Source organism: Microcaecilia unicolor, chromosome 8 (genome assembly GCF_901765095.1).
Source record: "Microcaecilia unicolor chromosome 8, aMicUni1.1, whole genome shotgun sequence".
NCBI classification, from domain to species: Eukaryota; Metazoa; Chordata; class Amphibia; order Gymnophiona; family Siphonopidae; genus Microcaecilia; species Microcaecilia unicolor.
In genome coordinates, this window is record NC_044038.1 from 185,383,041 (window position 1) to 185,408,291 (window position 25,251).

Consider the following 25,251-nt stretch of genomic DNA (forward strand, 5'->3'; position numbering starts at 1 on the left):
CCTCCCCCGTCATCGGCCCCGCCTCCCACGTCATCGGCCCCGCCCAAAACGTCACTAACCCCGCCCAAAAACGTCACTAACCCCGCCCCCCGCGGCCGAAAAAAATCAAAAAGCCGCCCAAAAAGCCGCCCGGAAGCCTAAAAAACCGCCCAAAAAACCGCAACCCGCCGCGGGCAAAAATTTCCCGCGGCGGGGCGCGGAAAAACCGCCCAATTGGGCGGTAAAAACCGCCCACCTGGCAACACTGAACAGCTGCCCTACACCTTACTCTGTTCAAATACCCAAGGGGAACCTCCCCATTGGTTCCCATGCAGCCAATAAGATTGAGAGAGGGAAAAGGGACTCACAATAGCTGGAAACACCCAAAATAATTTAAAGGGGCCATTACTCTCAGGGAATTCTGGCCCCACATTTCATAACCATTCAACCTCTCTATTTAAACCCCGGGGGTAAACAGTGTCCCACATATAAATAAACCGTTGTTCCTTCCTAATCAAAATATCACTCAGATTTCCTCCCCTCTGTAATTAATTTGAAGGATCACTGTATATTTCAAATCTTCAATCTGATGATGAAACTCACTCCAATGCTCACTCAGAGGAGCTTCCCTTTTACAGGTACGGATATTACTAATGTGTTCCCCAATGCGTATTTTAATCTTCCTCTTCGTGTGCCCTATATAACAAAGTCCACATGGACACCATATACAGTACACAACTCCAGCCGAATTACAATCAGTCCTGCTATGCATGTAAAATTTCGATGATTATTATTGGGTACACTAATTTTGTTACCCTCATAAACATGCTGACAATATATGCAGGATCCACATTTAAAATGTCCCGGTTGTTTGTGCCATTCCGGACACCGACCAGATAACATCTCTCCCAAATTACGCCCTCTCTTATACGCAAAATAGGGGCGATCTACCAAGGGTGCATGTACTTGAAGAACATGCCAATGTTTACATATTAATTGTCGGATCAAGCTGGACATATTTGAAAAAGGAAGTACACAAACCAGGGGATAGGGATTATCTTGATCCTTAGATTGCAATAGCCACTGACGTTCCGCATTGGAAGCCCTTTTATAAGCCTTCCGGATAACCTTATCGGGATATCCATGCTGATAAAAGCGCTGGCACATAGCTGGCTGCTTGTATTTTGTAATCTTTCTTATCCGTGCAGATGCGTTTTAATCGCAAAAGCTGACCGGAAGGAATATTATCCCGTAAGTGTCTGGGATGAAAACTTGAGTAGTGGAGCACCATATTACTATCAGTCTCTTTCCTGTAAATTGAAGTACATAATTTTCCTTCCTGTAACATAATACACACATCAAGAAAGCTGATACAGAAGAATGCCAAGTAGCTGTAAATCTCATATGTGCATTCGCACTATTGAGAACGACACAAATCGCTGGAAATCTTCCTCAGTTCCATCCCAGATGATAAGGATGTCGTCAATATAACGCTTCCATACCAAAACCTTACCTATCATAGGGGCAGTATATACATATTCATTTTCAAAGTTAGTCATATAAAGGCAAGCAATAGACGGAGCGACTGTAGCGCCCATGGCCACTCCCTTGATCTGATGGTAATATGTATCTTCAAAACAAAATAGTTATTTTGACGACAAGCTCACTCATATGATTCAATAACCGAATTTTATCATATGAAAGACGCAATGGTGATAGATATTTACCTATAATCCCCAACGCGTCAGACTGAGGAATGTTCGTATACCAGAGCCACTACATCTAAGGTGGCTAAAAGTACTGATTTGGTAGTAGGGATACTGATCTGATCAAGAATTTCCAGCAAATGAGCCGTATCCCTTACATAGGATCGTGCTTCCTCTATAAGCTGTATGTGATTTATAAGTGAGTGTTACTTAAGATTATGATTCATATTATAACTGCAGTTATTTGTTGTGGGGTATAATAAGAATTAACTGTTAATGTATATTTGATTTAATGAGATCTGTCTTAAAAATTTGAAACATCATCAACTGCAAGTTGCAATACAAGTAACAGTAGGTGTGTGCGCATACATTTTGAGGAGGTGGAACATAGGATGTGCTATGATGGTTCCATCTAAACACTACTACATGCTTTCCCTGGGAATGCTATGGGAGTAATGGATATGGACTGAGCACAATCTTGATTTGTTTCTGCCATTTTCAGGGCACAGACCGTAGAAGTCAGCCCAGCACTAGCCCCGCCTCCCAACCACTAGCCCCGCCTCCCACCACCGGCTCTGCCACCCAATCTCGGCTAAGCTTCTGAGGAACAATTCCTTCTGAACAGGATTCCTTTATGTTTATCCCACACATTTTTGAATTCTGTTACCGTTTTCATCTCCACCACCTCCCGCGGGAGGGCATTTCCAAGTATCACCACTTTAAGCACTCTTCAGGACATCATTATCCTTAAGCCAGTCCTGCTCCCCACCAGCCTGATGCTCTGTTCACAGTGGCTCCAGCGCTTGCCCATGTCCCACCTACCACATCCCCATCACTGTCGAATGGACAGACAAAACAAAAATAGAAGCTCCTGAACTAACAATTTGAGGGTGTTGCACTTATTTCCACACTAAATTTCCTAGCTGGAGAAGGGAGCAGTAGAGCTGAATATAGATACGGGAAGAAAACTGAAGATAGTGGAATCACTGTGATGCAGAATCTCAGAAAGCTTGAATAGTGTCCTATGATGGAGCCAAGGTTCTGCAACTTGCAAGCAAGCTAAAGATATAGAGCAAAGTCTATGTGTAGCTGTCAGCTAGAGAGACCAGCTTGACCACTCAGAGCACTCCCATGTGATATTCTCTGACCTCCTAATGATCTGGTAGAGTTGATCCAGCAAAGTTCTTCCCATCTGGAGGGACCTGCCGAACACCCCAGGGCTTGAAAAAGATGGGATGCCTATTGGAGGGACCATACCTCCACTGGGAATAATTTAAAGGGTATCTCTGCTTTGAAAGCACCTTCAGAAGAGGTCAGTAAAAAAGGGAGCGATAATACCCTGGCATTCTGCAAACCATTTTGGGAGACTGTTAAACTATGCAACTTGGTGGTTCATACATTGGGGACTTTAAGTTCAATTGAGGCTTTGGGTGATGGGAGAAGGAGTAGGTGTTACAAAACAGCTAAGAGAAGCTGGAAAAGCTGTCAGGAAAGCAAAGAGGCAAATGGAAAAAAAGATAGCTGATACAGTAAAATTGGGAGACATTTTTTCAAATATGTAAGTACCATAATAGCATTGTGAGGCTGAAAGATGAGGGGGAGGAATATGTAGAAGCTGATAAGGATAAAGCTGAAATGCTTAGCAATGATTTCTGTTCTGTGTTCACGGATGAAAGGCTGGGGGTATGACCCGCAGAAAACAAATGCAAATGGGGATGAATGTGTGGTAGACCAGACCGATTCTCAGAAGACTGTGTTCGTCAGGAGCTAGCTAAACTAAAGACAATGCATTGGGGCCTGATGGGATACATCTGAGGATACTCAAGGAACTTGGAAAGGTTCTGACGGCTCTGCTGTTTGACCTCTTCAATGCTTCCTTAGAGTCTGGTAAGACCTTTGTACAGAGAGCTTTGTTGATATTCAACTACGTGTCATACTGCACATTCCTACGGACAAGGTTTCTATTCTTGCCTTCAGCTTGGTTGCTGGCAAGTTGACATTGGACTTTTTGATATCAAACAACCCGACACAGGCACTGTGCACTGAAACACAACATAACCACAGAACACACAGTAAAAAGAAACCATCTCAACTCAATCATTCCTTCAAATTGACCTACAAAATAAGCCACAGACATTGGACCCATGAAAGATATTTACTTTCAGGGTCTGGAAAGAAAAAGGATTATCTGTTATATTCATTTACTTCTTAATTTCCTGCCCTCTTGTTGGATCCTGACTAAATTTGAGGGCTTGATTCACCCCCATAGTTGTCAGTCTCCTTTGGGTACACAACTACTGAGTATTCAGGTTCTTGTGAAGAGCAACTTTCATAATAGAAATATGATATGATAGAAGTCTACAAGATAATTTGCGAAGTACAGCGGACAGATGTGAAGCATTTGTTTACACTTTCAAACAACAACAAAACCAGGGGACACAAGATGAAGCTAGAATATGGTAGATTTAAAACAAATAGGAGAAAGTTTTCTTTACTCAGCGTGTAGTTAGACTCTGGAACTCGTTGCCGGAGAATGTAGTGACAGCAGCTGGTCTTACAGAATTTAAAGGGGGTTGGACAGATTCCTGAGGGGAAAGTCCATTGAACATTATTAATTTTTTTTTTTTTTTTTTGGGGGGGGGGGGGGGTTGCCAGTTCTTGTAGCCTGGATTGGCCGCTGCGGAGACAGGATGCTGGGTTTGATGGACCCTTGGTCTTTTCCCAGTATGGCGGTGCTTATGTACTTATGAAGGTGACAAAAAATAAAGATATTTAGAGTTCATGAAAGGCAGAGCTACAGGGACACTGCACTCCAGACCAGTTTAAAATGAATAACTCATGCACTTTTTATTTGCCTCTGAGATCCTCAGCCCTAAATAAATTTACTTCAGTTCTGGTAGTACCATAGTAGATGATGGCAGAAAAAGATCAATTGACTCATGCAGCCTATCCAGTTATGCCTGCCCACAGAAACATACAACAATAATTAATCACTTTTTTCCACTGTCAGAGATTATCTATCACTAATTAACTGATGTCCGTGAGTGTCATTAAGGGAACAAAGTCCTCATGCAAAATAGAGAAAACTGCTTGGTAACTTCCCTGCTGCTGCTGCTGCTGCCAACAAAGAAAGAGCGACCTGGATTCTTTGCAGCTGTGATTCCTTTTACTGAACCAACCAAGACAATATACATGTGTTCTCATGAACACCTGTTGGTCCAAAGCCCCTCCCACTCCATCAGCAGGCCCCCAGTCATGAGGTTTTTGTTCCCTTATTCATGCTACCAACTCCTGCTCATGCCCAGAGCCCCTCCCACTCCATCAGCAGGCCTCAGGCCCCCAGTTATAAGGTTTCTGTTCCCTTATTCATGCTGCCAACGCCATGCTCACCTCATATTTCTGTATCACCCATCTTATCAGAGCATCCATGGATGAGTTACAATTCCCTTGCTTCTGATCTCTTTGCACTTTGAAGCCCTTGTGGTTTTAGGCACAGCAGCCTGCCTGAATTTTCAGCAGTACTAGGCGGTTATGTGACACTGAAAATCCATGTATGACCCAGTCAGCACAACATAACCGGGTAGAAGCCTTTCTTACCTGGTTAAATAGTGCTATCAGGACAAAATTACAGCAACAGCAAACAGTTAAAAGTAAACTACTCTGGTCTGAGTGCTTGGGATTCACCAGAAAGACCAAACCCCCACAACAGAACTGAACTTCTCAGGGGTTGAATGAGATGCACTTGACAGATACCATTCACCACCCTAAGGGACACTCAAAAATCTTACCTGCAGCTGGACTCCTTCAGGACAGGAGGGTTGAGTCCCTTAGCCTCCACTGCTTCCAAAGTCTTTACTAGTTGGCTTCTTACTCCAAACTCTCCCTGAGTTATTTAAGCTTCTTTCACACTCCTCCTTCCTAAGGGAGAAGCTCTCTCCTTGCCAGGCCTGATCAGCCATTAGTTACACAGCTCCCCTTGCAGCTCCCTCTGTCATGGTAAGGTCCACTCCCTTTTATTTATAAAATGTATATGAAACACAATCTACCATTCTTGGTGGCATACAATATAACAAACTCTGGGGTAACACCAGGAACAGCTTCACCTACAGTGTAATAGCTTCCTTTTCCTTCAAGTTGAATCCTCCAATACCCAGAAGCTACCAGAACTTGTGGCAAAGGTGTTCCAGAAGAGAGGAGTCAACATCAGATGTCAGGCAGAGGCAGCAGGAGAAGAACCAGGTATAGAATGAAATCCAAACTGCTGACAGAGACAGCATCCAGGAAGAAGCAGAATCAATGCAGGCAGAATAAGTTCATAGTCAAGAAACAAGCAGCAGTCACCCACCAAAAAGAGGAAACCAAGGCACTCTGAGCTCCCACAACACACATATCAAAGAGGGCTGAAATTTCCAGGGTTATATAGGAACAGGGAGCCAATCAAAATGCACCTTCTATAGGACCCAATCATTATTATTATTTATTTAGATTTTGCTCACACCTTTTTCAGTAGTAGCTCAAAGTGAGTTACATTCAGGTACACTGGCTATTTCTCTCTCCCAGGAGGGCTCACAATTTAACTTTGTAATTTATCCTTAAAATCAATGCCGATTTTTAAAAAACGTTCCAGAGGAGATCTGGGAAATTATAGACCGGTGAGTCTGACGTCGGTGCCGGGCAAAATGGTAGAGACTATTATTAAGAACAAAATTACAGAGCATATTCAAAAGCATGGATTAATGAGACAAATAGTCAACATGGATTTAGTGAAGGGAAATCTTGCCTCACCAATCTACTACATTTCTTTGAAGGGGTGAACAAACATGTGGATAAAGGTGAGCCGGTTGATATTGTGTATCTGGATTTTCAGAAGGTGTTTGACAAAGTACCTCATGAAAGACTCCAGAGGAAATTGGAGAGTCATGGGATAGGAGGTAGTGTTCTATTGTGGATTAAAAACTGGTTAAAAGCTAGAAAACAGAGAGTTTGGTTAAATGGTCAGTATTCTCAATGGAGAAGGGTAGTTAGTGGGGTTCCCCAGGGCTCTGTGCTGGGACCGCTGCTTTTTAACATATTTATAAATGACCTAGAGATGGGAGTAACTAGTGAGGTAATTAAATTTGCTGATGACACAAAGTTATTCAAAGTCGTTAAATCACAGGAGGATTGTGAAAAATTACAAGCGGACCTTACAAGACTGGGAGACTGGGCGTCTAATTGGCAGAATACGTTTAATGTGAACAAGTGCAAAGTGATGTATGTGGGAAAGAGGAACCCGAATTATAGTTATGTCATGCAAGGTTCCACGTTAAGAGTCACGGACCAAGAAAGTGATCTAGGTGTCGTCGTTGATGATATATTGAAACCTTCTGCTCAGTGTGCTGCTGCGGCTAAGAAAGCAAATAGAATGTTAGGAAATAGAATTATTAGGAAAGGAATGGAAAACAAAAATGAGGATGTTATAATGCCTTTGTATCGTTCCATGGTGCGACCACACCTCGAATATTGTGTTCAATTCTGGTCGCCGCATCTCAAAAAAGATATAGTGGAATTAGAAAAGGTGCAGAGAAGGGCGATGAAAATGATAAAGGGGATGGGACGACTTCCCTATAAGGAAAGGCTAAAGCGGCTAGGGCTCTTCAGCTTGGAGAAAAGATGGCTGAGGGGAGATATGATAGAGGTCTATAAAATAATGAGTGGAGTTGAACGGGTAGATGTGAAGCATCTGTTCACGCTTTCCAAAAATACTAGGTCTAGGGGGCATGCGATGAAACTACAATGTAGTAAATTTAAAACGAATTGGAGAAAATGTTTCTTCACTCAACGTGTAATTAAACTCTGGAATTCGTTGCCAGAGAATGTGGTAAAGGCAGTTAGCTTAGAGGAGTTAAAAAAAGGTTTGGACGGCTTCCTAAAGGAAAAGTCCATAGACCGTTATTAAATGGACTTGGGGAAAATCCACTATTTCTGGGATAAGCATTATAAAATGTTTTGTACATTTTTGGGATCTTGCCAGGTATTGTGACCTGGATTGGCCACTGTTGGAAACAGGATGCTGGGCTCGATGGACCTTTGGTCTTTCACAGTATGGCAATACTTATGTACTTATGTACCTGAGGCAATGGAGGGTTAAGTGACTTGCCCAAGATCACAAGGAGCAGCAGTGGAATTTCAACTGGCCACCTCTGGATTGCAAGACTGATGCTCTAACCACTAGGCCACTCCTTATCTTATAGCAGATCCTGAAGCTAACTCCCATGGGATATTCAGAAGGACCAAATAGTGCTGCATCTAAAGGCTGAAACCCTGATTGTAGGTAATAGTGGTAATAGCTCTATTCTAGTGTAACTCGACCTTCAAGAGTTTAATGCACACCTTAATTTACCTGAATAAATTACCTCACTCGAACATCAAACTGAAAACAGTTGTTAAGATACACAAATTTGAAACCTACCTCACCTCTTTATGTCTAATAAATAATAGAGGAAATTACTCTTATATGAATTTACTCAGAGGCAAGCATGAAGGCTTATATTTATTAACACAAAAAGTTTCCATTGCAGGTCTTTCAGAATAAGTTCAGAAGTTCACTACAATCAATGACAAGCAGCTAGCAACACTTTGTCAGATAAGTATACCTTGTAATCTGATATGATTAATTCAACACTTTTACTAATCTAACATCTAATCCAGAATTTGATACAAAAATTTGTGTTTTCTTTCACTTAAGAGGTCTGTCTCCTATACTACAAACTGAGCAGGTATTATTTTGTTTTCCTCTGACCTTCCCATATATCTTTATTACTTGGTTCTTTTTCTTTATTTCTGAAGATCACAGTTTAAACTTAGCTGGACTTCCTGTTTTCTTGAAACCTCTTCTTTCTTCACCATTCTTTTGGTGGGTAACCAGTTTCTTTTCCTTCAGCAGCCAACAGCAGCAACTGGGAAGCAGGAGTACCTACTACTCTGTCTTCACAAAATCAAGTGGAAAAAACCCCTATTCCCTAATACAGTAATTAATTTTTTTATTAGGTGCACTGAATTGTTTAAAGTCTATATTGTTTTTTTTCCTCTAGCTACTCCAGAGAAAAAAAAACATCTCATAGAGTATCCTTAAGTTACCCCCCCACACACACATACACACACATTTGCTTTCAAGGACTCAGCATTCACTCACACTTGCAATCTACATTGCCTTTTTGTATAATCAAATCCATAGCAATATTATATTACTTCTCCAACATGACCTGTGCACTTACCAAATTAAAAATCTCAAATTTAGAGTACAGTAGTGTTAAGCAGCGTTTAAGTATTTAGTACTTAATTACATAGGTTCATAGTGTCAAAAGAGTTATGTCAGCTTTTTAGAGCCTTTCCATTTGATAATAATGTTAACAAAGCCTTAGAGGGGCATAATTGAACAAAAACGTCTATCTCCATGGGCGTTTATCTCCGAGAACGGGTCCATGAAGGGGCGGACCGAACCGTATTTTCGAAAAAAATAGACGTCCATGTTTTATTCGACAATTTGTGAGCTGGGCGTTTTTGTTTTTCAGTGATAATGGAAAATGAAAGCGCCCAGCTCAAAAACGAATAAATCCCAAGGCATTTGTTCGTGGGAGGGGCCAGGATTCGTAGTGCACATGCCAGGACACCAACCGGGCACCCTAGGGGGCACTTTTACAAAAAAAAAAAAAAAAAAGGTAAAAGAGCTCCCAGGTGCATAGCACCCTTCCCTTGGGTGTTGAGCCCCCCCAAACCCCCTCAAAACCCACCGCCCACAAGTCTACACCATTACTATAGCCCTAAGGGGTAAAGGGGGGCACCTACATGTGAGTACAGTGGTTTTGGGGGGCGGTGTGGAGGGCTCCCATTTACCAGCACAAGTGTAACAGGTGGGGGGGGGGTGGGCCTGGGTCTACCTGCCTGACGTCCACTGCACCCCCTAATAACTGCTCCAGTGACCTGCATACTGCGCCAGGGAGGTGGGTATGACATTGAGGGTGAACATAAAAAGTTGTGAAACGGCATATTTTTGTGGTGGGAGGGGTTTGTGACCACTGGGGGAGTCAGGGGAGGTCATCCCAACTCCCCTCCAGTGGTCATCTGGTCATTTAGGGCACTTTTTGGGGCCTATTCGTGGAAAAACAGGGTCCAGGAAAAGTGCCCTAAATTCTCGCTAAAAACGCATATTTTTTTTTCCATTATCGGCGAAAGGCGCCTATCTCTGATCGGCCGATAACCACGCCCCAGTTCCGCCTTCACTACGCCTTTGACACGCCCCCATCAACTTTGTCCGCATCCGCAATGGAGTGCAGTTGAAAACGTCCAAATTCGGCTTTCGATTATACCGCTTTATTCGTTTTTGTGAGATAAACGTCTATCTCCCGATTTGGGGTCGCAATATAGGCGTTTTTCTTTTTCAATTATAAGCTGGTTAGTCAGTCAGCCAGCCTGGTAACTCTTCAAAACGTTACACTTTAAGAATGTCACAGTATGATTCTTCTCACTCTCACACCCTAGAGCCCAAAAGAATTCCATGGGGCTCAATTTTTATTATTAATTTATCTATTATTAGGAAATGATGGAGCAGTACAACCAACAAAAAGATCAGCATTACAATTGCAATACAGGAACAACCCACCCACCCACACACACACACACAATTTTTAAACTAGCACTTTCAAGGTTTCACACAATTACCTTTACCAACCTTTCCTCCCAAACAATACTTAATTTTATACTGTGGCCATTCACCACATTCACATACATCCTTGCTTTTACAGGTCACCCTCCCAACCATCTCACCGGACAGTTTAGAATCCTTTAGAACAAGTGCCTCAGGCCCTGAGTCACGAGATCCAAAGCAGATCCACATTAAATAGTTGAAAGAAAATGCGTTTTCAACACTACTTTAAATTTTTTTGGCTTTTATACGCGGGGAAGATTATTCTACAAAAATGAAGCCAAAAAATAGAAAGCACTTTTCCTTGTTGTTTCATAATAGGCTTGTCTTGGATTAGGTAGAACAAATTTATGTATTTATTATTTATTAGGATTTATTTACTGCCTTTTTGAAGGAATTCACTCAAGGCAGTGTATAGTAAGAATAGATCAAACATGAGCAATAGGCAATTACAGCAGTAAAAATATTCAAACAACAATACAAAGTATTTTTCAAAGCACTTAGCCTTCCAAAGTTCCATAGGTTTCTATGGAACTTTGGAAGGCTAAGTGCTTTGAAAATATGCCTAATGGTATACTACTTGCAATGACAACACAAGATGTACTAGAACATTATAATTGGTAGTGAAGGGTAAGGCAAAGTTGTAACATATAGATGAGTAAGAAAGTAGGAAGAATTAGAAAGTAAGGTGATTGATCTGAAGAAAGTTGTACGTGAGGTCAGAGAGATGGTTAAATATTATCTCAGCTAGGATAGGAGTGGATAAACATGTCCGCTGCACTATGTGCAGCCCGAGTCAATCCTTTGTTTTGTGAGTGAGACTAACAAATTAGTTACTTCTTCCATTAAAGGCTTGGTTGAAGAGCCAAGCTTTCACCTGCTTCCTGAAGTAGAGGTAGTCTTGTGTTAAGCGGAGCCTTTCAGGCAATGCATTCCAGAGTATGGGGGCTACTCCGAAGAAGGCTCGCTTGCGGGTATCACATCGTGTAATGTCTTTTGGAGAGGGTGTAGTTAGTGAAAGTCCTTTGGAGAACCTTAGTGTCCTTGGCAGTGTGTGGAGGATCATCCTATTCTTCAGATACTTGGGGCCATTTCCTTTCAGTGCCTTGAAGATCAGACATAGAGTTTTAAATTTAGCCCTGTATTGTACTGGTAGCCAATGAAGTTTTTGCAAAAATGGTATGGTGTGATGTGATCACGTCGCTTGCAACCTTCTATGAGTCTTGCTGCTGCATTCTGAATCAACTGGAGCTAGTGCAGGCCCTTTGTAGTCAGACCATTGTATAGTGCATTGCAGTAATCCAGTCTTGATGTTACCATGGAATGCACAACTGGGATAAGATTTACTTTCTCGATGTAAGCAGAGAGGCAGCATAGCTGCCACAAATAGTAGAAGCAGCTCTTGAAGGTTGCTTGGATTTGGGGAATCAGAGTAAGTGTTGAATCTAACTGTATTCTAAGGTTCCTGACTTGTGATTTGAGGGGGAGTTCATATTTCCCAAAAGGGATTTTGATGTCAGGTATGTATCCACTTGTGTTAGGGACCCAGAGAAGCTCGCTTGGGTTCAGGCAAAGTTTGTTGTGTTTAGCCCATTCTTGAACTGATGTTAGACAAGTGATCAGTTTATTCAACATAGGCGCCGACTCCTTGGGTGCTGTGGGTGCTCGAGCACCCCCAATATTTCACCCACCGGAAGTTCATTCCCTCCCTCCCTCCGAGTTTCCAGGCCCCCTCCCTCCGAATTTTAAAGTCATCTATTTTACCTCGTCGGGGTTAGGGCGGCAGCAGCGGTAAAAGCATGCAGGTCAGCTCGGTGCTTAGTTGTTTTCCCTTCTCTCTCTCTCAGCTCTGGTCCCGCCCTCATTTCCTGTTTCCGCAAGGGCGGGACCAGAGCTGAGAGAGAGAGAAGGGAAAAAACTAAGCACCGAGCCGAGCCTGCATGCTTTTTACCACTGCTGCTGCCCTAACCCCAACGAGGTAAGATAGATGACTTTTAAAATTCGGAGGGAGGGGACCTGGAACTCGAAGGGAGGGAGGAAGGGAGGGATGACAACCCTAGAACTGGGGGGGAGGGAGGGAGGGAGGGAGGACCTTGAAACTGGGAGGGAGGGAGGGAGGGAAGGAAGGGGACTCTGGAACTCAGAGGGAGGGAGGGAGGGGGCCCTGGAACTCGAAGGGAGGGAGGGGGGCCTGGAACTGGGAGGGACTGTAACTGGGAAGGAGGGGGGCCTGGAACTGGGAGGGAGGTGGAGGGGGATGAGGGGGAGGGGGACAGGGGGGAGGGGGAATGCACCACCTGTTAAAAAAAAATTCAGCACCCCCAATCATTTTGAAAAGTTGGCTCCTATGTTATTCAAGGCTGTAGGTAAGTCAGGTTCAATGGGTATGAGTAGCTGCACATCATCCGCATAGATGTAGAATTGAGTGTCCATTGACCGAATCAGCTCAGCTAGTGGCTTGAGGTAGATATTGAACAGAATAGGTGACAGTATCGATCCTTGTGGTACCCCGCAGGCCAGTGTCCATGGTGGTGATGAGTTGCTGCCAATCATTATGGATTGTTGCCTGTCTGATAGATAGGATCTGAACCAGGCAAGTACTGTTCCATTGATACCTGTTTCTGTCAGTCGTGCTAGCAAGATATCATGATCCACAGTGTCAAAAGCTGCTGAGAAATCTAACAGTACTAACATCGAGGCAAATCCCTTGTCTCGGTTTCTGTGAAGATCATCTAGCAGGTTTGAATCCAGATTGACATGGATCTAGCCAGTTACTCTTTTCTAGCCATTCATTAAGTTGAACACAGGCTGTTTGTTCTATGAGTTCCCCTAGAAAAGGGGTATTGGATACTGGCCTGTAACTTTCAAGTTTGTCCTGGTCAAGGTTGTTTTTCTTCAGCAGAGGGCGAACCACTGCCCTTTTTAATTGCTGTTGGTAGTTGCCCATTAGAAAGAGAGGTGTTCACAATTTTGTGGCGCCTTCTATAAGGCCATACTGCCTGCTGCACTATCTTTGATGGGCAGAGATCGAGGGAGCGGGGTAGTTGGGTCAAAGGTCTCTTAGGATTTTGTTAAGGCTCTCCTCTGTCAGGTTAAAGTGTTCCATCTGTCTCTGTTGGGAGGGGGCGAGTTTGTGCACCCTTGGTTGACTGGTTGGGCACTGGGTGGGATTGCCTGTAAATCCTGGTGGAGACTTTTAGTTTTGTTGGCAAAGTATGCAGCAAAATCACTGCAGTTTAGACTGGGCAGGCTGGTTTTGTTGTGGGGGTTGGAGTAGGCTGTTTACTATACTGAACAGCTGCTTGGTTGAATTGACAGCCTGTGCAATGCATTGAGAGAAATACTGTTTTTGGTTGCTGTAAGGCTTTGTGGTACTTTGCCATGTGCTTCCTGCAGTTTAGCCTGTCTTCATCCAGGTGAGATTTGCGCCATCTCCTTTCCAGTTTTCGACATTCGTGTTTAAGGATCCGAAGTTCTGGAGAAAATCAAGGTGAGCGTTTTGTGAGTGGGCATAAGACCTTTGTTAGTGGTGCTGTTTTCTCTAAGGTCTTGACTAGGTGTGTATTCCAGATGTCAACTTGTTCTGCCACTGTTGTCTTTTCATCTATATACGGATAGTCCAAGGCCTCTAGGAAATTCTCAGCGGTCAGCTTTTTTTTGTCTCTGATCTCCTTCCAAACTCTGGGAGGTGCAATTTGTTTCAGGTGGTCACTTAGGGAGAATTTAATTAGAAAATGGTCTGACCATGATAGGGGTGTTACTTCAATACTGTTATCCCAGAATTCTGGGATATCCACCCCTTTGTAGAATACCAGGTCTAGTATGTGACCCTTTTCGTGGGTTGGAGAATTGATCACCTGTGTAAATCCTAGTGCTGTCATCGTGTCAAGAAAGGCAGCTGTGGTGGTATCTGGGGTTTTGATGTGTAGATTGAAATCTCCCATGATCAACAGCCTAGGGTAATTCAGGTTCACTTGAGTAATCAGGTCTAGAAGTTCTTGCACAGATAATGTGTTGTTACGAGGTGCCCTGTAAATCATGAGCAGCCAGATTGGCTTCTCCTCTTCAATTTGGATGAAAAGAGATTCTGATCCATGTAGCTGGGGGATGGATATTCTGCGCAGTTTGATTGTGTTCCGAATCAATACTGCTACCCCTCTACCCTGTCTTCCTGGTCTTGGTTGATGTTGGATGTTGAAACCTGTTGGGCATAGTTCAGCCAGTGATAAACCCCCACTTTCATCTAGCCAGGTTTCACTTATTCCTAGGATGTCAAGATGCTGTTCATTTATGGCATCATGGATCACCAAGGATTTCTGTGCAGCTGATATGGCATTCACCAATCCTATAGGTCCCAAGGGTGGTCTGAGGGTGCTGTGGGTAGCTCTGGTGTGACAATGAGGTGATCTTTTAAGTACTGTTATGTAGGTTGCAATCACAGAGACATGGCTAAATGGTTCCCATAAATGGGATGCAAACATACCAGGCTATAATCTATTTAGGAAGGATAGAGATAGTCGTAAAGGTGGAGGAGTAGCTCTGTATGTGAGAAATGATATCACGGCAACTGAAATGACAGGGACCTGGGGAAAAGAAGAAGCGATATGGATCACCTTAAAAAGAGACGATAGAACCTCTGTCCATGTGGGTGTTGTCTACAGACCCCCGACACAACTGGAGGAACTAGATATGGATCTGATCGCGGATATTCAACAGTTAGGAAAGAAGAGAGAGGTGTTGTTGCCGGGAGATTTCAATCTGCCGGATGTAGATTGGAAGGTGCCGTCTGCAAAATCGGAAAGAAGTAGAGAGATCGTGGATGCTTTTCAAAGTGCTCTGCTCAGACAAATGGTGACGGAACCCACAAGGAGGGAGCGATGCTGGATCTGGTGCTCACAAATGGGGATAGTGTGTCAAATGTACGAGTGGGTGCTCACCTGGGCAGCAGTGACCATCAAACGGTTTGGTTTGATATGACAGCTGAAGTGGAGGGCGGCCACTCAAAACTCAAAGTCCTGGATTTCAAGCGTGCTGACTTTAGTAAAATGGGGGAATACCTGAGGAAGGAGCTGATGGGAGGGCGAACGAGAAGTGGAAGGACAGTGGTCCAGGCTGAAAGAAGCTATAAACAGGGCCACAAACCGTTATGTAAAGAGAGTAAATAAAAACAAGAGAAAAAGGAAACTGATATGGTTCTCCAAGCAAGTGGCTGAAAAAATAAAGGCTAAAGAGCTGGCATTCCTGAAGTACAGAAAAACTCAAGAAGAGGAACACGGAGAGGAATACCGGATGAAACTAAAAGACGCCAAGAGAGAGATACGTCTGGCGAAAGCACAAGCGGAAGAACAAATGGCTAGAAAGGTAAGGAGGGGTTAAAAAAATTTCTTCAGGTATATTAGTGAAAGAAGGAAGACAAAAAAAAAGGGAATTGTGAGACTGAAAGATGCTGCGAACCACTATGTAGAAAATGATGAAGAAAAAGCAAATTTGCTAAACAGATACTTTTGCTCTGTTTTCACAGAAGAAAATCCTGGAGAAGGATCACAATTGACTGACAAAAGTACATATGAGAATGGAGCACCGTTCACAGAAGAGAGTTTGTATGAACAACTTAAAAATGTAAAGGTTGACAAAGCCGTAGGACCGGACGGGATCCACCCCAGGATATTGAGGGAGCTCAGAGAGGTTCTGGCGGGTCTTCTTAAACATTTGTTTAATAAATCCTTAGAGACGGGGGAGGTTCCATGGGAGTGGAAAACGACGGATGTGGTTTCTCTTCACAAAAGTGGTGATAGGGAAGATGCTGGAAACTACAGGCTGGTAAGCCTCACTTCGGTTATTGGAAAAGTAATGGAAGCGATGCTGAAGGAAAGGATAGTAAATTTCCTGGAAGACAATAAGTTGCAAGATCCCAGACAACATGGTTTTACCAAAGGGAAATCGTGCCAAACGAATCTCATTGAATTCTTTGACTGGGTGACTGGAGAATTGAATCGTGGACCTGCTATAGACGTAATCTACTTAGATTTCAGCAAAGCTTTTGACACGGTTCCCCACAGGAGGCTCTTGAATAAACTTGATGGGCTGAAAATAGGACCCAATGTGGTAAACTGGATTAGGAACTGGTTGACGGGCAGACGCCAGAGGGTGGTGGTAAATGGAATTCGCTCAGAGGAGGGAAAGGTGAGTAGTGGAGTGCCTCAGGGATCGGTGCTGGGGCCGATTCTGTTCAATATATTTGTGAGTGACATTGCTGAAGGGTTAGAAGGTAAAGTAAAGGTAAAGTTTGCCTTTTTGCGGATGATACTAAATTTGTAACAGAGTGCACACCCCGGAGGAGTGGAAAACATGAAAAAGGACCTACAGAAGCTAGAAGAATGGTCTAAGGTTTGGCAATTAAAATTCAATGCGAAGAAATGCAAAGTGATGCACTTAGGGTGTTGCGAGGAAAGTGTGATATGTACGGACGGGGAGAGGGATCTTGGGGTGATAGTAGCTGAGGATCTGAAGGTGACGAAACAGTGTGACAAGGCGGTGGCTGTAGCTAGAAGGTTGCTAGGATGTATAGAGAGTGGTGTGACCAGCAGAAGAAAAGAGGTGTTGATGCCCCTGTACAAGTCGTTGGTGATGCCACACCTGGAGTATTGTGTTCAGTTTTGGAAGAACAGGGACTGGAGAAGGGTCAAAGCCCCTCTGGCAGTGCTAGTCTCATTCTCCCAATACCCTGGAACTTGTTGCTGTGCTTGAAAGGTATACAAGCTTCAGCCTTGAAGTGTGTGCTCCGGTCTTCTCCACAAGGGGTGGGGAATCCACGATTACAGTTTCATGAACTTTCTCTGAGTGGGTAAACAAGTCTTTCCTACTGCACCCCACTCATGATTTTATAAACCTCTATCAAATCTCCTCTTAGCCATCGCTTCTCCAAGCTGAAAAGTCTTGGTGTGTTTGGACTTACTTCATAAAGGAACTGCTGTACCCAGTTTATCATCTCAGTGACCTCTTTTGCATCTTTTCTAATTTTGCAACATCTTTTTTGAGATGGGACAACCAGAACCACATATAATGCTCAAGGTGCAGCCACATCATCAATCAATGCAGAGACATGATGATATTCTAATTTATTCTTCATTCCTTTCCAACTAATTCCTAACAATATATTTGCTTTGATTGCTGTTGCACACTGAGAAGAGGATTTCAATGTACTGTCCACAATGACTTCTTGATCCTTTTGATGGGTGGTAACGTCTACTATAGAACCCAGCCTTATGTACCTATAGTTAAGATTATTTTCCTATGTACATCACTTTGCACTTGTAATACATTTAGATGCCCAGTTCCCTAGGTTTGGAAGGTCCTCCTGCACTGTCCATTCATAGTTTAACTACTTTGAATAATTTTGTGTCATCTGCCAATTAATTGCTTCACTAGTCACTCCCTCTCCCAGATCATTTAAAAGTATGTTAAATATTCCTACATCTCTACCTCTGTTCTTTATTTACATTTTACAGTTTGGGATTCAAAGTGATAGTAATGGCACATGTTGAGCTGGAATTGATACAGTGGTTCTGGTTCTGCAGAAGGATGAAAGACATGAGTAGACAGTGGGACTGTGCCCCAGCTGAATGTGCATCTCCCTGTGTGACTCAGGTTGGGTTTTTTGTAGAGCAGTCTAGGAGCTGTGACTTGGAGGGGGAATGACATTCAGTCTGTGATGCACCCTTGTGCCAACACTGGTCAACAGGCATTAGTGAGGAGCACAGGCAGGAGGAAGGTGGATTCATAGATTTTGTTGGAGCACTAGGACTCAGTAAACTGAGCTCATTAGCTTGCTCTATCTCTGAGTTTTCATCACCACATTGAATCTGATCAGGAAGTTGCAAGAAATCTGGAAGAACAAGATTTTCTTTCGAGAGCAAGCCCCGCTGGTCATCTGCACAGCAACTCTGCACTCGGTTCAGAAGCTCAACCAGACCTGTAAGAACAATGTTTAAGGCAGCATTATTCCATGGCAGTCTGTCCAACCTCATCAAATCAGAACCTTGCAGGAAATAGTATGACAACCTAATACCTGTGATCTTGAGCCAGGTCATGTGCCATCATATTTTGAATGAGCTGAACCTTGGGTAGTGTGTTTTCTCTATTTTTGTTAATCTTTCCTATTTTTAATGGAGCTCCACATTTCTTGACTTTCTATTTTATTGTCTTTTACTGTGAACCACTTTGACCTGTTTGCCGGAAGAGACAGTATAGCAAATTCTTCAAAGAAACAAAGATAAACATGACACACTATTGATGACATCCTGGATGAGCAGTATCATAACACTGCCCGGTTCAATTTCCTCTTCAGCTCCATGTAATCTTGGTCAATTCACTTAACCCTTCATTGCCTCAGGCACAAATTTAGGGGCCCTTTTAATAAAGCTTAGTCTGCGCTAAATGCTAAGATACTTATTTTATACATATGGGCTTCTTAGCAATTAGAGCACGCTCAGTTTTAGTAAAAGGGTCCCTGAAATTGTGAGCCCTCTAGGGAAAAAAATGACCTACTATCTGAATATAACTCACTTTGAGCTACTGCTGGAAAAGATGTGAACTAAATCCAAAATCCCTTCACCAGTAACCACATGACAAGGTCAGAAGAATTAAACACCATAACAAGTGAGTCACATGAACTTTAAAGCTAATCACAGCAGCAACAGTAAGCCTTCAGAACAGCTGGCACTCACGCCATGCCTGAAGCAGCTTATCATGGCTGCCATCATCCTCAGCTTTGCTCCATCAGGAACCCCATGGAGATACGTCACCTTCTACATCAGATGTTTGCCGGTGTGAGAGATTCTTCATATGTGTAACTACTCTGTTTCTTGCGTTGGCAGAAATATCTGACAGATATTCATCTCTTCCTGTCTCTGGTTTATCTGTCTCTTCATGAGATCCAGGACTGTAGCCCCTCTGTGACCAAGCAAAAGTTGGAAATGAAAAATATAAGGAGGTAATTTTATAAAGCATTTTGTGTGTGTAAATCGTGCTTTACTTGCGGAAAATTTCTATTATAAAATCATGTGACAAGAAGAGCATTCACCCTTTTACCCTTCTCATGTAGCATTCCCAGAAGCAGTTGTAGAGCAGGCTGAGCTTCTGCTTGTTGAGCAGTACAGGAAACTTGAGCTGTTCTACAACAATAAAGGAGTTCAGACCTGTTTCTTACCACACAGTTTCTAGCATGGGAGCTGTGTCTTCTTCCTGACTGACAGGGTGAGAAGATACATCCCTTGGAGGGAAATCTGGGTTACTATAAAACCCAGCCCAGAAGCAGGGGGGGAGAGGGGGTTCCTGTATTGGTTCTACATCCCTGGTCACTGCACCTCAAGGGGATCAATGGTTTGGCTTGGAGTCCCTGCCTAATTCCTTACCATCAATGCAAGGGGACAGAATCTAACTTTTAACTTCCTGGCTGCAGCATCTTCTTGCTTCTTAAAAAAAAAAGTCTTTGACTAGCACAGTGTCTGACCCTAATGTACAGGGAGTGGGAACCAGCCTCAGGGCCTGGAAAGCTGCTGGATTCTTTCAAGGGAAAATAGATACAGGGAACCTGTCTACCACCACTGCCTGCTGTGGAGTAGAAAGCGGAAAGAAAGGAGAAATGCTACACAATCCAGCCAGAGAAGGAGAAAGTAGAAACAAAGGAGAGAGCCAGAAGATCAAGGTAAAGCCTCCAGCACCAGATATCTTCTGCCCAGCGCAGAATATAAAAGATCGTAACTGTGTGACCCGTGGCTTCACCGAGAGGTGGGGTGGGAGACGTCGCAAGGCCGGAGAACACTCAGGCTCCCGATCTGGGCCACAGCGCGTGGGAGAGCTGACTGGGAAGTGGCCAGAGTCCCCGGCCAAGGCCGCCGGACTGCCTGGCCCTGACCCGTGGTGGCACACCCGCTGCGCCCACTACCAGCATCGTCAGTCCACCTGACCGCTCGCGGCCACCTCCAGATTCGCCGACTGCCTGGTGTCTGCACCCACCTCCTGCACCGTTGACCACCTGATAGCCGGGAACCACCTCCGACATCGCTAACCACCCGCCCGCCTGCACCCTCCTCCTAAATCACCAATCACCCGCCGCACATACCATCAATATTGCTAACAGGCAATCTCTGCTGCACATCAGCTAGCGGCAGAAGGAATCGGAGCGCAGATTACCAGCAGCGGCAAAAGAAGACAGGCGGGAGAGGCAGAAGTAACAAAAGAAAGAAGCAACCATCGGATAAGATTTGCGAGGGCAGGAGGAAGGAGCAAATACCAAAGAAGATCAGTGAGGCACAACGCAAGGCTCAGAGCAGCCCATGCTCGGACCACGCTGAACCGAACTAAACACGACTGCTCGGCGCTAGCGCAGACCTCGGCTCGACAAACACCACCAGCGAATCTGCACCGATTGCCTGTGGACAAGACGGGACCTGCCTGAGAGCGCTGGACTTAATCCCATTCGGATGAGCAGAGAAGCGAACAAGTACCGATCTGGGCCAGAGAGCAGATGGTGGAACACACCTTCAGACTGCTGCCTGCTCAGGTTAACTCTTTGTTTGCTTGCCGAAACATCATAGCAAGAAACTCTTGTGATAAATTGCGAGCACAGATGCTTTAATTGAATTATTACTCTGTTTGCTGAAACATTGTAATAAGAAACTCTTAAGAATCTAACCAGTATAAATGTTTTAATCGCACTGCTACTCTTAAATGCATTTCAAGGTCGTACAAGCTTTGCTTTTAGCTGCCTTATTCTTAAATGCTTCTAAATGCCTTGTATTACAAATGATTTGATACACTTAATTGTTTAAATGCTAGCATAAATGTTTTAAGTGCCTTGCTGCCTTTGAACACATGCTAAAAGCCTTCAAATCGCTTTGCTTCTAAACGTTCTTATGTTTACCTTAGAAATGTCTTATAAATGACTGCAAGACATCTAACAACACCATAAGGAGGCACGATCTGTTACCTGCTATATACCTTTAAATACACAATACGAATCTCAGAATAACAGCCAACATGAACACCAACAAACTGATTATGATAATCTACTTCCTCCCCCTAATATACTACGCATGGACTATTCCTAACACAAACACCAATCTACCTACAACACACACACCCAACAGACAAATTAAGCACAACCCACCAGAACAAAAAAACAACAATCAATTAAAAGGAAAAACAAATATATATGGAAATAACCAACAGAAAGAGAAGAAAGGACACAACAAAACTAGACATCAGGAAAACAGGCAACTAATAAAAATTAAGACATCAACGCCCCGAACCGAACCTTACCACTCAATCCAAATGGGATACGTAAACGCCAGATCAGTAGTAAAAAAAACAGAGACCATAACAGACTGGATCACTGCAGACAACCTTGACTTCCTATTCATCACTGAAACCTGGGTCCACAACCTTCAAGACCCTATAATCCTAGAATTATGCCCACCAGGATACAAAATTACACACTGGACAAGAAACAGAAAAAGAGGAGGAGGAATAGCCATAATATACAAATCGGAGTTCAACATCACAAACACAGCTGAATCCATACTGCCACAACTTGAAATCGCTTCCATAAGTATCAGCCACCCAAAATTGCAGGAACACCTTAACGCAGTCATATTCTATAGTCATATTCTACCAGGCAACTGGCGAGACTGCCAAACACACTTCATGGACTTCATCTCGAACACCTGTATCTCTTCCTCTAACCTCATCATAATAGGAGATATTAACCTACACCTGGAAGATCTCACCATAACAAGTACCCAAGACTGTAAAGAGTTCTTACAACTATGGGATCTACAAGGACAAAATACACAACCAACACACAAAAAAGGTCACACATTAGATATCATAACACACAAATTTGACCACGACACAACTGTTACACTAACAAACACTAATTGGTCACCTACACTGTGGTCAGACCATTACAAAGCACATACGTATCACCCTCCAATGGAGAATGAAATACTTACCTAACACACAAACACGAAAAACCTACACCACAAGAGGAAAAATAGATCCGGTTAAATTCTGGCAACAAATCTACATCGACGGATGGACAATAAAGACAGACACAATCCAATTCCTCTCAGATTGGGATAACAGATGTAAATTAATACTAAACAACATTGCCCCAATCCAAACCAGAACCTCGCACAGAAAGAACTCAATACCATGGTTCAATGAAGAACTGAAAAAACTCAAAACACAAGTTAGGAAACTAGAACGTGCGTGGAATAAAAAGAAAGATGATCCCACTTTCAACACTTGGAAGCAACTCCGAAGGAAATATAAATATACCATAAGACAAACCAAAAGACAATACTACAAAACTGAAATTGGCCCAAATTACAAAGACACACACAAACTCTTCCAACTCGTGAATAAATTATTAGATACTACTCCAGTCACCAACAACAGCAAAGACACACCAGGAGCTGACGACTTGTCGAAGTACTTTAAGAAGAAAATCATACAACTGCGACTCAAAATACCTGCCAGCCCCATCAACTACACCGCACTCCTAGAATGCCTAGACCCTGACCCTGGAGTTTACCCAGCAGACAGGATCTGGACTGAATTCATAATACTACTGGAAGACCTTATCTCACAAACGCTTAAAAGATTTGCCAAATCTCATTGCAAATTAGATATATGCCCAAACAACCTCATGAAATCAGCCCCTCAACAATTTATAATGGACCTAACAAACCACGTGAACTTTATGCTACAAAATGGACTCTTCCCAATGGAGAAAGGCAACATTTTACTCACCCCTATACCCAAGGATGCAAAGAAAAACGTTAACGAACTAACGAACTACAGACCAGTAGCATCCATCCCATTAATTACCTAAATAACAGAAGGTATGGTGACCAAACAACTCACAGAATATCTAAACAAGTTCTCAATATTACACGATTCCCAGTCAGGATTCCGCGCTAATCACAGCACTGAAACCTTATTAGTTACGCTCATGACAAAATTCAAACAATTGATAGCAAACGTGAATAACATACTACTGTTACAATTCGACATGTCAAGAGCATTGACATGGTTGACCATGGAATCTTATTACACATCCTCGAATACTTCGGCATTGGAGGCAACGTTCTCAACTGGTTTAAGGGGTTCCTAACTACACGCTCTTATCAAGTGACATCAAATTCGGCTACATCAGCTACATGGACACCTGAATGCGGCATTCCACAGGGATCCCCTCTGTCACCAACCATATTCAACCTAATGATGACACCCTTGGCCAAACTACTATCGAATCAGAACTTAAACCCATATATATACGCTGATGATGTAACGATCTTCATCCCATTCAAACAAGATCTAAGGGAAATCTCCAATGAAATCAAGCAAAGCCTACACATCATGAATTCCTGGGCAGATGCATTTCAGCTGAAACTTAATGCAGAAAAAACCCAATGCCTAGTACTCACTTTGCAATACAATAAGAATAAATTCACCACCATCAACACACCTAAACTAAACCTACCAGTTTCGAACACCCTAAAAATTCTTGGAGTCACCATTGATCGACACCTAACACTTGAGAATACTACTACTACTACTACTAACTAACATTTCTAAAGCGCTACTAGGGTTACGCAGCGCTGTACAATTTAAACATAGAAGGACAGTCCCTGCTCAAAGAGCTTACAATCTAAAAGACAGGAGAACAATCTAAAGACAAGTGTACAATCTAGAGGACGAGTAAACAGTTAATCTGATAGGGTGGATAGATTGGGGCATTCTATATTTCTCAAGCGGTTAGGCGCCGAATGCAGCATTGAAGAGGTGAGTTTTAAGCAGAGATTTGAAGATGGGTAGGAAGGGGGCATGGCGTATGGGTAAAGGAAGATTGTTCCAGGCATAGGGTGAGGCAAGGCAGAATGAGAGGAGCCTGGAGTTGGCAGTGGTGGAGAAGGGTACTGAGAGAAGGGCTTTGTCCTGTGAGCGGAGGTTACGGGCGGGAGCATAGGGGGAGATGAGGGTGGAGAGGTAGTGAGGAGCCGCAGACTGAGTGCATTTGTAGGTAAGGAGGAGGAGCTTGAATTGTATGCGATATCTGATCGGAAGCCAATGAAGTGATTTGAGGAGAGGGGTGATATGAGTATATCGGTTCTGGCGGAATATAAGACGTGCGGCAGCGTACTGAACGGATTGAAGGGGGGATAGATGGCTGAGTGGGAGGCCGGTGAGGAGTAAGTTGCAGTAATCAAGGCGAGAGGTAATGAGAGCGTGGACGAGAGTTCTGGTGGTGTGCTCAGAGAGGAAAGGGCGAATTTTGCTGATGTTGAAGAGGAAGAAGCGACAGGTCTTGGCAGTCTGTTGGATATGCGCAGAGAAGGAGAGAAAGGAGTCGAAGATGACTCCGAGGTTGCGGGCAGATGGGACGGGGAGGATGAGGGTGTTATCAACTGAGATAGAGAGTGGAGGAAGAGGAGAAGTGGGTTTAGGAGGAAAGACGAGGAGCTCGGTCTTGGACATGTTCAGCTTCAGGTGGCGGTTGGACATCCATGCCGCAATGTCGGATAAACAGGCCGATACCTTGGCCTGGGTCTCCGCGGTGATGTCAGGTGTGGAGAGGTATAGAATCATGCGACAAACATAACTAAAAAGATGTTTCACTCAATGTGGAAACTAAAAAGAATTAAACCATTTTTCCCAAGGTCTGTCTTCCGCAATCTGGTACAATCACTAGTACTCAGTCATCTGGACTATTGTAACTCACTATACGCTGGCTGCAAAGAGCAAATACTTAAAAAACTCCAAACAGCCCAGAACACGGCAGCCAGATTAATATTCGGCAAACCAAAATATGAAAGC

The 25,251-nt window shown here is 43.5% G+C and overlaps 1 protein-coding gene across 1 annotated transcript in view; it reads right to left on the bottom strand.

Moving 5' to 3' along the window:
* Positions 1-25,251, bottom strand: part of RGS14 (regulator of G protein signaling 14) — a 121,123-nt gene that overhangs the window by 11,389 nt on the left and 84,483 nt on the right. Inside the window, 2 exon segments of the mRNA XM_030213438.1 lie at positions 18,098-18,340; positions 19,173-19,320. Of these exon segments, the coding sequence (XP_030069298.1) occupies positions 18,098-18,340; positions 19,173-19,320 (391 nt within the window).